At 42.1% G+C, this 12,389-nt stretch overlaps 1 protein-coding gene across 2 annotated transcripts in view; it reads left to right on the plus strand.

Moving 5' to 3' along the window:
- The first annotated feature begins 5,064 nt into the window (after positions 1 to 5,064).
- Positions 5,065 to 12,389, plus strand: part of LOC121277904 (cAMP-specific 3',5'-cyclic phosphodiesterase 7B-like) — a 228,499-nt gene continuing 221,174 nt past the window's right edge. For both annotated transcript variants that reach the window (XM_041187728.1, XM_041187729.1), the window contains exon 1: positions 5,065 to 5,519. In XM_041187728.1, the coding sequence (XP_041043662.1) occupies positions 5,499 to 5,519 (21 nt within the window). In that variant the 5' untranslated portion in view covers positions 5,065 to 5,498. The remainder of the gene's footprint in view (positions 5,520 to 12,389) is intronic.

Below are 12,389 nucleotides of genomic sequence, written 5' to 3' on the forward strand. Positions count from 1 at the left end.
TCATGAGTTCTTCCTAGAGTGGAAACTAGGTGAGTGGGCATGGGGGTGAGGGGGAGGGGGGGGGGGGGGGGGGGGGGTGGATATGGAGTAGAAGAAGTTATGGAGAGGGCATGGAGAAATAAGCATGGGGTTTATGGAGGGAGCATGGGGATACATGGAATATGAGGGGCACAGGGATATGGGGAATGGGGGTATAGAGGAAGCATTAAGGATATGGGGTCATAAGAGGTATCGAGAAGGCTTGGGGGAATGGATCTGGCAGGGGGCTATGGAAGGGCATGGGAGGTATGGAGAGATGGAGGGGCTTGGGGGATGTGGAGGGTGCATGAGGGTATGGAGGGGGCATGGGTGTGGGTAGGGTGAGGGAATGAGGGCTAGGGCGCCTAACATTTAGGTGCAGAACTGGGCCGATGCCCCAGGGAACTGAAATGGGCCTTCTAACCTACATGCCTCAGCATTTGCCTGGCTCTATTTCCACCTCAGTCCTACTTCAGGAGGTAGCGGCCCTTGCTCAACCTGCCTCTGCCAACCCACGATGAAAATAGCATGGGTGAGTACTAGTCAGGCAGGAAGCAGGATCGCAACTTTGGGAAATGGCCCGACTCGCGATTCCCACCTTGTAGTAAAAGTGTGAGCCATAGTCATTGTTTTCTTTCGCACCGCCTGTATATTTTCTCATATTTTTAAACTGCTTTGCATAATTAGTGCTCTCCATAATTGGAAACTATCTGTTTAGTTTATGAATACAGTTTGTTAGATGAAGAACTTTACAATGCAGCTGAAATAATGCATGAATATTATACTATGTGCTTATTGATAGAATATCTAAATATTTTGTACTCGTTTGGCATGAATTGTATAACCATAGAATCTACATTTACAAAAACAATAAAGCTTGACAAAACAATAAAGGTGACTAAAGCTCTGGATAGTTTCATTGAAGATCCTGAACCAAAACCAGAAACATAAGCCGACACCACAACCGACTACGGCTCTGCTTTCAACTTAACCTGCTGGCGGTGAAAATCAATGAAGGCGATAATTTGGCAGGTGTATAACAGCTGCCTGACCTGAACCTATCCCTTTTCTGCCTGGTGAGCTAGGTCAGGAATTATACTTAAAGATAAAGCTTTTAATTGACTGTGAAGCGTTTTGGGGTGTCCTGAGGTCAAGAAAGGTGCAACATAAATGCAAGTTCTTTATTTATCTGGGACTGCACTCTTTCCTTAGAAATTGAAATTTCCAGAGCTAATAAACTATAAATTAAGGCTTTAAACAAAGTAAAAATATCACAAAATTATATATTTCAAAATAATATGGTTAAGTTCCCCATTGAAGTATCTTTGCATTGTCTTTGGGTACCTACATTAATGTTCTTATTTGAAGGCCTGGGGCTCTCCTGTGAGCCTGAGTTTGGACTTGATGTTTTTGTCCAAAGTTATGAGTGTTATCTGATGACAAATTCTGCAATTTGAGCATGAACAGTGTGCATAATTTCTCAGGATGCCTCAGCAGCATTTAGGCAACCCAACTGAAAATATGTTACTCATCAACCTCCAACATTATATGCTTGGTTGTTTAACAAAATTATTGGAAAAAGCTAGAGGGCTAATTTCAAAAGTTTTGTTTAAGTAATGTTTACCCGCCCAGTGAGAACAGGGCAGGTTTGAGTCAGATATCTGATTTCAAGACCGTCCTCATTTAAGCCTCATTAATAGAGGATGCATGCTAGGTTGCAATAGTGGTTATACCTTTTTTAGCGATACAGGCAGATTGCAAGGCTGTGTATGTGTGTGTGTGTGAGAGAGCGAAAGAGAGAAAGGGAAAGACTCAATAAACAGAATTCAATATGACTGTACTGGTAATACAGTGCCTCAGCTTTTGCATATTTGAATTTGAAACATTATTTCAGAGGAAAAGATAAATTTTGGCAGATTTTTATCTTTTCTACTTTGGCATTATAACTACCCAAGTAGGACTTACAGCAGTAAATCATGCAGGGATATCCATAATGGGGGCTGTCCAATTCATCCATCTAAATTAATTCTCATCTCCCCAGGTGATCAGGCACACCCAAGAGCAAAGGAACAAAATTGCCTATATATTGGCAGAAGTTCCCTGTGTCCCTCCAAAGCTGTCAAATTATTATTTTTAAATGATCCTTTTCATGGGATGTGGGTGTTGTTGGCTAAGCCAGCATTTTTATTTCCCATCCCTAATTGCCCTTGAGGTGAGCCACGTTCTTGAGCTGCTGCACATGGTGTAGGTACACCCACAGTACACCCACAGGGAGGGAGTTACAAGATTTTGATGGAACGGTAATAATGGTTCCAAGTCAGGATGGTGAGTAGCTTGTGGTGAGGGTGATGGGGAGACATGGATCTGCCTCCATCTTAATTGCTCAAAGAGCAATTTGATTCAAAGTTGATTCAGACTATTGCCTCTTGTAATGTCTCCAGATCCCAGGTATCTTTCCAGATTCAGGTGTTCAGAGCCCCAATTGCTGCAATGTTGTCTTTTTTAAAAATTCACTTCTGGGATGTGGATGTGGGCGTCACTGGCTAGTATTTATTACCCATCCCTAATTGTTCTTGTTCAGAGGGCATGTTTAAGAGTCAACCATATTGCTGTGGGTCTGGAGTCACATGCAGGCCAGACCAGGTGAGGGCATAAGTGAACCAGATGGGTTTTTACAACAATCTTAGACTTTTAATTCCAGATATTTATTGAATTCAAATTCCACCACCTACTGTGGTGGGATTCAAACCCACATCCCAGAACATTAACCTAAGTTTCATATACCAGTCTAGTAACAATATCACTACGCCATTGCCTCCCCATGATTCTAGAACATCTGTCTGCTGCTCTCAGATCATGGAAATCCTTTCCCAGTTCTCCCAAAACACTGAACCCAGATCCCACTACAGCCTCGTTCATCACTCCTCTGTTCCAAAAATCCTGTGATCCTCCCCATTTCTTCCATGTGCCAGGCACACTTCTCAAAGATGTAGGAATTCCCATCCCAACAAAGCCCCATTTTTCCAAACACTGGGAACCCTCTTCTCAGTGTCACCACCATAAATTCCAAGCTGGACTCCTATATTCCAGAAGTCTTCCATTTTCTAAGGCTCTCTCTGTCTTCCCAGACAACAGTAACACTCCAGGCCCAGTCCCACAACCACCTTCCCCATTGCTTTTGCATTCTAGCACTTTTCCATGCCTCCATACCATGTGACCACATTCTTCTAGTTTTCCCAAACTCTAAGACTCTTCCCCTTCAGTGCTCCCAACCTCTCTGCACCTCTCTCCCCAGTACAAGCAACTCATGATCCAGCCCACAGCCCCTTCCCGAGTCTTGCCAAACAGTGACAACATGCTAAACCTTGCTGCATACTCTGGCCTAATAAAAGGTAAAATATAAAAATGGAGTCCGTGGGTAAAGGAAGATCAAACAGTCAAGGCCTCTGATTTACAGGTGTCACAGAAAAACTGACAGTTAGGGAATTTGATCCCCAAAATAATGGTTAAAATCCCAGAACACCACAATCAGTTCTGAAGAAGAGTCACAGGGTCTCGAAACGTTAACTCTGTCTTTCTCTCGACAGATGCTGTCAGGCCTGCTGAGTTTTTCCAGCAATTTTGTTTTTATTTCAGATTTCCAGCATCCACAATATTTTACATTTATCACAGTAAATCAATGATGCTGATAATATTTGTGTGTTACCTGCCATAACACCCCTCTTGTTATAATACAGCATGGGATAAATTTTCACCTTCATTGCCTGGATGGTAATCTAGTCCAGTGGATTGCCTGGCAAACTTTCACGCCACTGGAATCAGTTGAATGAAAATCAAGCTGATTCCAAATCAGGTGGGCGATCCGCTCTGACACATTACTGCCCAGAAGGTGAAGGTGAAAAATACCCTCCATGTATCTGACTCAATTTCCACATGACTCACCCACTGTTAATATAAAACAATGAACGTGCAACATAAGTTAAAGACACAAAACATGCCACTGATGAGCTACCAATCTCTACTCTGTTCTTTAAAGCCTTGTGTCAGATAGATTATTTTCCTGACCTTTCTTTGCTTTTTCCCAGATATGAACTATACAACAAGAAAAAATGAATGCATCACCGTATAGTTATTTCAGAACCATGTTGTAAAGACCAATTTTTGTGGAATGCAATATTTTTTTCAGGCACTACTTTACAACACAGCTCACATTGCACAGGTGTGTTTTGTGGACACCAATGTGTCTCAGGACAGGATCTGGAAATGCAGCTAAATGGCCAATGTCAGTGGCTTAGCAAGGGAGACGGCTGCCTTTTCTACCTTCTGAATTACAGAAGGTACAAGGCATGGAAACAGAAAACGAAGGATGAGTGGACTGATTAGAACTGGGCGAAAAGTCTCGAAAGCGGAATGAAAAACTTCATGAAGCAATACACTTTGGACTGAAAAGGATCTATTTAGTGCTTAAATCGATTACTTTTGAAATGAGAAATATCCTCAGTTAAAAAAAATTGCTATCTCCCTCTCTTGCTCACAGAAACAAACAGCTTCGCTTGGGTACAAAAGCAAAATGCTGGATATCTGAAATAAAAACAGAAAACGCTGGAAACACTGGGCAGATATGGCAACATCTGTGGAGGGAATAATAGAGTGAACGTTTCAAATGTGTTCTGATGAAAGGTCACAGGGCTGAAAGGTCTTCGCAGATGCTTCCTTTGGGCAGTTGCGGAAAAGAAAATCTTTGGCAAGTGGTTGACCAGAACAAAGTCTGTGGCGTGAACGCCTCTTACAAACCCAAGTGATATACAAAAAAAAAAGAGAATGAAATGGAAACCCGTTTTGGAGACAGGCGAGCAATAAAAAAAACGGGTGTAACAGGCAAGGGTGGGAAGTTGGAAAACCTTAAAAAAATAACTAGTGTCATTGTTGTGAAGGGAGATCCTTAAAGCAAGCGGGGCGGCTGGTGGAGGATTTAAGGTCACCGCTGGGAGAAGGGGACATGAGGTTCACGGCCGCGCCGCCATCCATGGTTCAGCCCGCTCGCTGAGCGTCACTCGCTCCTCCCCGAGAGAGCGGCAGGGCGGCAGTGAGCTGGAGGTGCTTCTGCCTCTCTTTCCCTGTTCATCCACACCTACTTCACATGGTATATGTGTGTGTGTCCAGGCAGCGTTATTTCAGCGCCCCTGCTCGCACTTTCTCTTGACAGAAAAGGGAAGCTTCAAACAGTGTGTGTGTGAGAGAGAGAGAGAGAGGGGAGGGGGGAAATAGAAACAACAAGAGACTGGCGGAGATTGGGTTTTCCTGAAGTCACTCGGTGTCTGCTGTGTTTTTTTTTCAATTTATTTGGGGAGGTGTGTGTCTGAGGGTTTTGCCATCCTGGATGCAGCTGCTGGATTCTGCAGCGCGAATCTTCATGAGCAATCCGCACCAATTAGAGATTCCAAGGCATTCCAGGGTCACCAGTCTGCCACTATGGTTAAATGTCTTGTTTAATGGTTGAGGTACGTATTGTGGAAGCTTCAAGGTGAGGAAGAGGCAAGTAAATATGTAATTGCGGTTGTGTTTTTTTTGTGTTGTGGGGGGTGGTGGTGGGGGTGGGGGGAGTTGTGTTTGCCGGGGGTAAATGGTGGGGTTGGGGGGGGTGGGGAGTTGTGTTTGCCGGGGGTAAATGGTGGGGTTGGGGGGGGGGGAGTTGTGTTTGCCGGGGGTAAGTGGTGAGGGTGGGGGGGTGGGAGTTGTGTTTGTCGGGAGTAAGTGGTGGGGTTGGGGGGGGGGGAGTTGTGTTTGCCGGGGGTAAGTGATGGGGTTGGGGGGGGGAGTTGTGTTTGCCGGGGGTAAATGGTGAGGATGGGGGGGGGGGAGTTGTGTTTGCCGGGAGTAAGTGGTGGGGGTGGGAGTTGTGTTTGCTGGGAGTAAGTGGGGGGGTGGGGGGGAGTTGTGTTTGCCGGGAGTAAGTGGTGGGGGTGGGATTTGTGTTTGCCGGGAGTAAGTAGGGGGGTGGGGGGAGTTGTGTTTGCCGGGAGTAAGTGGTGGTGGGGGGGGGGGAGTTGTGTTTGTTGGGAGTAAGTGGTGGTGGTGGGGGGGAGTTGTGTTTGCCGGGAGTAAGTGGTGGTGGGGGGGGGGGGGGAGTTGTGTTTGCTGGGAGTAAGTGGGGCGGTGGGGGGGGAGTTGTGTTTGCCGGAGGTAAGTGGTGGGGGGGGGAGTTGTGCTTGCCGGGGGTAAGTGGTGGGGGGGGGGAGTTGTGCTTGCCGGGGGTAAGTGGTGGGGGGGGGAGTTGTGCTTGCCGGGGGTAAGTGGTGGGGGGGGGGAGTTGTGCTTGCCGGGGGTAAGTGGTGGGGGGGGGAGTTGTGCTTGCCGGGGGTAAGTGGTGAGGGTGGGGGGAATTGTGTTTGCCGGGGGTAAGTGGTGAGGGTGGCGGGGGTGGGGGGGGGGTGGTAGTTGTGTTTGCCGGGGGTAAGTGGTGGGGGTAGGGGGTGCGGGAGGGGGGGTGCAGTGATGTTGCTACCGTTTCTTTCGAAATGACGTGTGAATAGGTTGTTGTTGAAATGTGTGGATCTGCTAGGTTTCCAGGGAATGCAATCTGCCCGCTAACAGGATCAACAGATGACTGTAAATGCACGAACACTGTATGCGAGTGACCTGACCCAGTGGTGGCGGAGCTTTGCCTTGGCGCCAGCAGTTTTAAAGTCACAACGTACTGGCAATTGCAGCACCACCCCCCCACCTCCCCCAGGCTTCCCCAAGTTCTGACTCCTGCTATCGCTGAGCCGGGCAAAGCAAAATCAGCAGAGAGCAGCTTGAGCCCACCCGTCACCGAGAACCGTCTCTTTTCTGTGGTTTTTTGCTCCGCACGACTGTGCGAAATTTTTAGCGTGTTTAGGTTGTTCTGCTAGTACGCTAGGTACTGAAATGAATGTTTACTCAGGGAGCTGTGTGGCTTCATGTCGGTTTACTCTCTCAAGGCAAAAAAAGATACACCAGGATACGTAACTGTGATCCATGCTAAAATTGATGGTGTTTGTATTTCTTTGCTAACTTGCGGAATGCATTTTGTGAATGTGTTGCACCGACCGGAGTTTATTTTACAGAAGTGTGAATTACGAGAGCCTTTTAGCAGTGGCACAAATAGCAATGTGCCTATGCGACAGGACACTTTTATGGACGTTAACGGTTCAGAAATAATTCCAGAAATAAAAAAAAACTTTCAACTTTTTTCTGTCGGGAGGTGGCCAATATCAGTGGATCTCGTGGATGCTGCAGAGTGTGTTTATACTGTAACTATTGACATGAGACCACAGTATGGGTTCCCGCTGGGCAGTACGTTGTTTATACTACCTGACTCCAATTCTAATTCTCCCCGACAGAGAGCTCCGCACAAGCGGGTATTGTTCGTACATGCAGAGTGCCCCGCACTTTCCAGACATTTGATAAGCTCTTACTAAGTAAATTTATAATTTGGCAGGGTCTACTTTTAAACCCAGTTTTGTACTGCAGCAATGGGGGTTTCCAACCCAGGTGATGTGACACTGACTGTTCTGTGCTCTCACACCAGTTCTGTACAGAGTTAGATTGGAACCTAACCCTGGGGTTATGGTGTCACTTTTGAACTGATCCAGTGGTTCACACATCTCTCTAGGTTGTTTGGTTTAGTAGCATTTTGTGTGTGTATAATGTTATTGCTATTAGTCATAATTTACCTTTTTTTATGTCTGAGCATCTATGTCAGCATTTGGTACAGCTGGTGCATTATAGGTGAAAGGGAACCAAAATTAAATACTTAAAAGATGTGTCACAAATTTGGTTCAGAGTGGCATTGCATCACAGAGTAATGGGATACAGATTTGCTGCCTTCTTCCTGTTGCCATTGTCAGCCACACTATGGTGGAAAGGTGCCAAACGTAGGCCAAACACAACTCCAAAGAGAACCAGGGACAAGAGATGCGATAGTTGTCCGTGGACTAATCTTCTGCATCTCCAGGGCCAACTTAAGAGTGCAATTGATAGAAACCTGCTGAGCATACAGAGTCTGGCTAGTCTCAATGGCTGGTGAATGGCTTGGGTTTAGGGAAGAAAGAAGAATGTCAAAACCTCAAAAATCTGCTTGTATCATGTGCTTTGTGTTGGAATGAATTTAAGTCCCAGTTCATTAATTTACATTCAATATTGCACCATCTAATGAAGCAATCTATTGATCTTTTGCTTGTGAGAAAGTCTTTTTTAACTTGTGCCTGCAGCACTTGTGAATTGTGTATCTTTCAAGTACTGTTTCAAAAATCAATATTTTACAGCTATCTTTTTGCATATTTTCTAATCTAGACCATGGCAACACTTCAAAATTGCAACCTTAATCTGGCTGCAGTTTATTTAAAGAATCTTTATTTTCTCTTTCCTATAGTTGCTCCAAGCATATTAGTTGCCTAAAAGGGAGGTGTGAGGTGGCTGTGCTTCACACTTATTCAATAAGAAAATTCATCATTAAACAGCTAAATAAATGTTTACTTATTGCTGTTAATAGCATTAAGAAACACCTGCAAAAATTAAATATTTTTACTGCTGACAAACTCTGGAGGTGAAGATCACTGTGAAGTTGCTGTCAGAATTGCATTTTCTTGCATCACTTAAGAACCACTGTCCCGTCATAATTTATTGAGCCAGAAGCAGATAGAAAATTCTGAATTCTGTTGTGGAAACCAGTCATCTTAATAGTAAACCAATAATTCTCAAAATGCTTGCTGTTGATTATGGAGAACTGCTAAGGGAATGGTAATATAGTAGTTATGTTACTGAACTAGTAATCCAAAGTCTTAGGCTAATAATAAACATTGTGAATTCAATTTCCGCCGTGGCAGTTTGCAAATTCGAATGCAATTTAAAAATAAAGGAACTAATAAAGCAGGCATCCGTAAAAGTGACCATGAAACTATTGGCATGTTGTAAATGCTCAACTGTTTCACTAATGTCCTTTCAGGAAAGAAACCTACAATCTTTACCCTGTTTGTGTGGTTGACTCTTAATTGGCCTCAGATGTGGCCCAGCATTGGTTAAGGATGAGCAATAAACGCTGATTTGGTTAGTGACATCCCAAAAAAAAAACATAATATATTTTGGTATTCAATGTCAGCTCATCCAGGTTAATTATATCATAATAGAGATAGAGTAAAATTCCCTAAACCATGCTTCAGGGTATGCTACAATTCCAAATTCAGATCACCTCCTATTGCACCAGTGTGATTTATTTTATAATTTCCCACACTGGCCATCTCTGTGACCTCTGAGTGAAAGTACCAATTTGTGTTGAATTATGTGCAATTCTGATCTATGCATCTGAACCCAGTGGGAGTTGGATCGAGGCTGAAAAAACTCATTTCACATTGGTCCTTTAACAGTCATGACAGAGAGGAAGCCTTTTTCTCAATAATCTGGGTAGAATTTGAATCCATCCCTTTGAATCAAGGATACATTCTGCCGCCAGTTCCTTTATGGAATTCAGTGTTGATATGATTTGCTTTTAAAATTTGCAAAAGCAAAACCAAAAGCTGTGAGAGAGTTCTTTCCTATATTAGCTACGTGTCAATTTCCAGTTTGAAATATTTTAAGTTTTCCTGAATGTGTGAGTAATCAGTATTTTAAATTTTACAGATTTTTACATGTAAATGTTGTGACCAGTAAGTTTAATAACCGCGATTATGGAATAGAGTAAATAATCCTGCACAACATTAATTTTGCTATTTTGGTTACATTTTTTAAAAAATCAAATCCTTCTGCCACAAATGGAGTTCTGAAATGTATTCAGATATGTTTTCAGATTGCAGGTTAAAAAGACTAGAAAGCTTGTTTATATATAAAAGGAAGCTACAGCTAATTCCTTTCCCTCCCCCTTCACATGCGTACTTCCTGACATCATGACGTACTGTTTTGGCAACTGCTTTGCAGTCCAAAAATGTGTTGGGACACACACAAAACACATTAGTTTGACACAGTGGTGTTTTTCTTTGTACCTGTGTGTAGTCAAGCAAGATTTTGTTGGTCAGAAATTTCCGCCTTGTCCTTTTCTTAACTAATTGTATACCAAGTTGATCTCTACTAACTAATCAATTAAATATTTCAGCCTGACACAAAAATCTCCTAATCGTCAGATTACTTTCCACGGTAATTGGTCTTTCTCCGACTTAACTGATTGTCAGTAAAGTTGGTCTAGAACAATAATATACAAAACCTAGGCCAGGGGCATTCAGAGTGAAAAACCTTACGGAATTACTTAATACAAAGGCCACAGCAGGTGGTTGTTGGCACAGTAACAAGAGTGTGCACATCCACATGATTCTTTTTCCCGAACGGGACAATGTAAAGGCATGGTTGATTTAATGTTAGTGTGCACAAAAGCATTTAGGCTTTGACTCAGATCTACATGGCTACTTTTTAGGAAATAAATTCAGATTTTGTTGTAACTCATAAAGTCAGATCAAAAGAAACTTGTAATTGTACATAACAACGTGGCAGTGTTGTGCAAGCATAAAATTGAAGCTTGTACTATCTGCACTGAAAAAGAAAGACATTTAATAGTTTCTGCCATGATCAACAAACCAACATTAAGAGACAGAACCATGGGAAAATAGTTGTAAAATACCATTTTTCTTATATAAAGCTAATATGCTAACGAATTGTTATACAAATAATCTTAGTTTTGCTAAGGGAGTTGCTGCCTTATGTAGTTATTGCTTTTATGTTAAAATTTATTTCATAAGATTATAATTCTCACTATGTAAATTTTAATGAAATAGCAATACTGTATGAATGTGTCTGCTGTCCCTCCCACAATCTCTTAAACCTTTGAGCTGCTCCTTGCTATCACTCTACCCTATTTCCTATTTAATGTCTACATTATTGAAAGGTAAGCAGAGCCACTGACTGCCAAAGTAATCTCAGACTATTCATGGGGTGATGAATTCTTTGAAAACCACATTATCAAACAATAAAAATCAGCATAAGTGAAAATGACCCTTAAAAGTGACAGATCTCAAAGGATGATGCAAAGTTATTGTGACCAAAGGAAAGGAAATCTACAGGTGCCTCATCGGCAGCCCAAGTGTGCGATCACAATAAATAATATATCAGGTCGTAGTGTGAGCGACTGCTTGTTTTTAAGATAATAGTTAAAGAAAAAAAATGCTGGAATGATGCATTTTAATGTTGCACATGATCAGATATCCTATTCACACAACAAAAAATAAAAAATACCTGGAAAAACTCAGCAGGTCTGGCAGCATCATAGGGTCATGAAGACTCAAAACATCAACTGTACTCTTCTCCGCCGATACTGCCAGACCTGCTGAGTTTTTCCAGATATTTTTTATTGTTTATTTTGGATTTCCAGCATCCGCAATTTTTTTGTTTTTATCCTATTCACACATTCTGATCTAACCACAAAGCATGCTGTATTATATATGGGAGTGATGGTGGCATAGCAGTAATATCACTAAATTAGTAATCTCAGGATAATGCCTGGGGACATGGGTTCAAATGGCAACTAGTACAATTTAAATTCAATTAATAAATCTAGAATATGCAGTTAGAATCAGTGATTGTGGCAACAATTATTAATTATTAAAAACTCATCTGGGTTACTAATATCCTTCAGGGAAGGGAATCTACCATCCTCACCTGGTCTGGCCTACATGTGACTCCAAACCCACAGCAATGTGGTTGAATCCTAACTGTCCTCTGAAATGGGAAATTAGGGATGGGCAACAAATGCTGGCCTTGCCAGTGATGTCCTTTTCCTATGAAAGAATAAAAACATAGCTTTCCTTAATATTTAACTGCTTTCCATTGTCCAACACAAAAACAGTTGTTTTTCTTTCACTTGGACAGGGACACATTTCCTCACAATGTACATGTAAACATGGATATTGGTTCACACATTTTTGAATATACTGGAGTAACTCCTACATAAGTATTCCAGCCACTTTTTTCTATTCTGTTATATCAAACATGCAAACCACTGCTGTTAATTGTTCCTACAGATTTACAAGGGAAATTTGTAGAGTTGTTTACTTCTTAATCTGCACAGATTTCTGAAAATCTGCTTGTCTCAGCTTTTCTTGATAATTGGGGAAACATTTTTTTCAGCAATATGTGGGATTCATTTTAGTATTGGTTTTATGCATCTGAGATACTGGTTTAATATTTTCATAAATGTGAAAAAAAATCACATCTTTAGTGGTAAAACTGGTAATTCAAAATGCAGAATAATAATAAAATGCATAAATAGTTCAGAAAAATATGAAGCATTTGATTTTATTTTACACTAATGGTCATTAACAAATATAAATCATGATTATTGTTTAGGCTTTAAATACCATATTCAACTA

Source organism: Carcharodon carcharias, chromosome 5, assembly GCF_017639515.1.
Source record: "Carcharodon carcharias isolate sCarCar2 chromosome 5, sCarCar2.pri, whole genome shotgun sequence".
NCBI lineage: Eukaryota > Metazoa > Chordata > Chondrichthyes > Lamniformes > Lamnidae > Carcharodon > Carcharodon carcharias.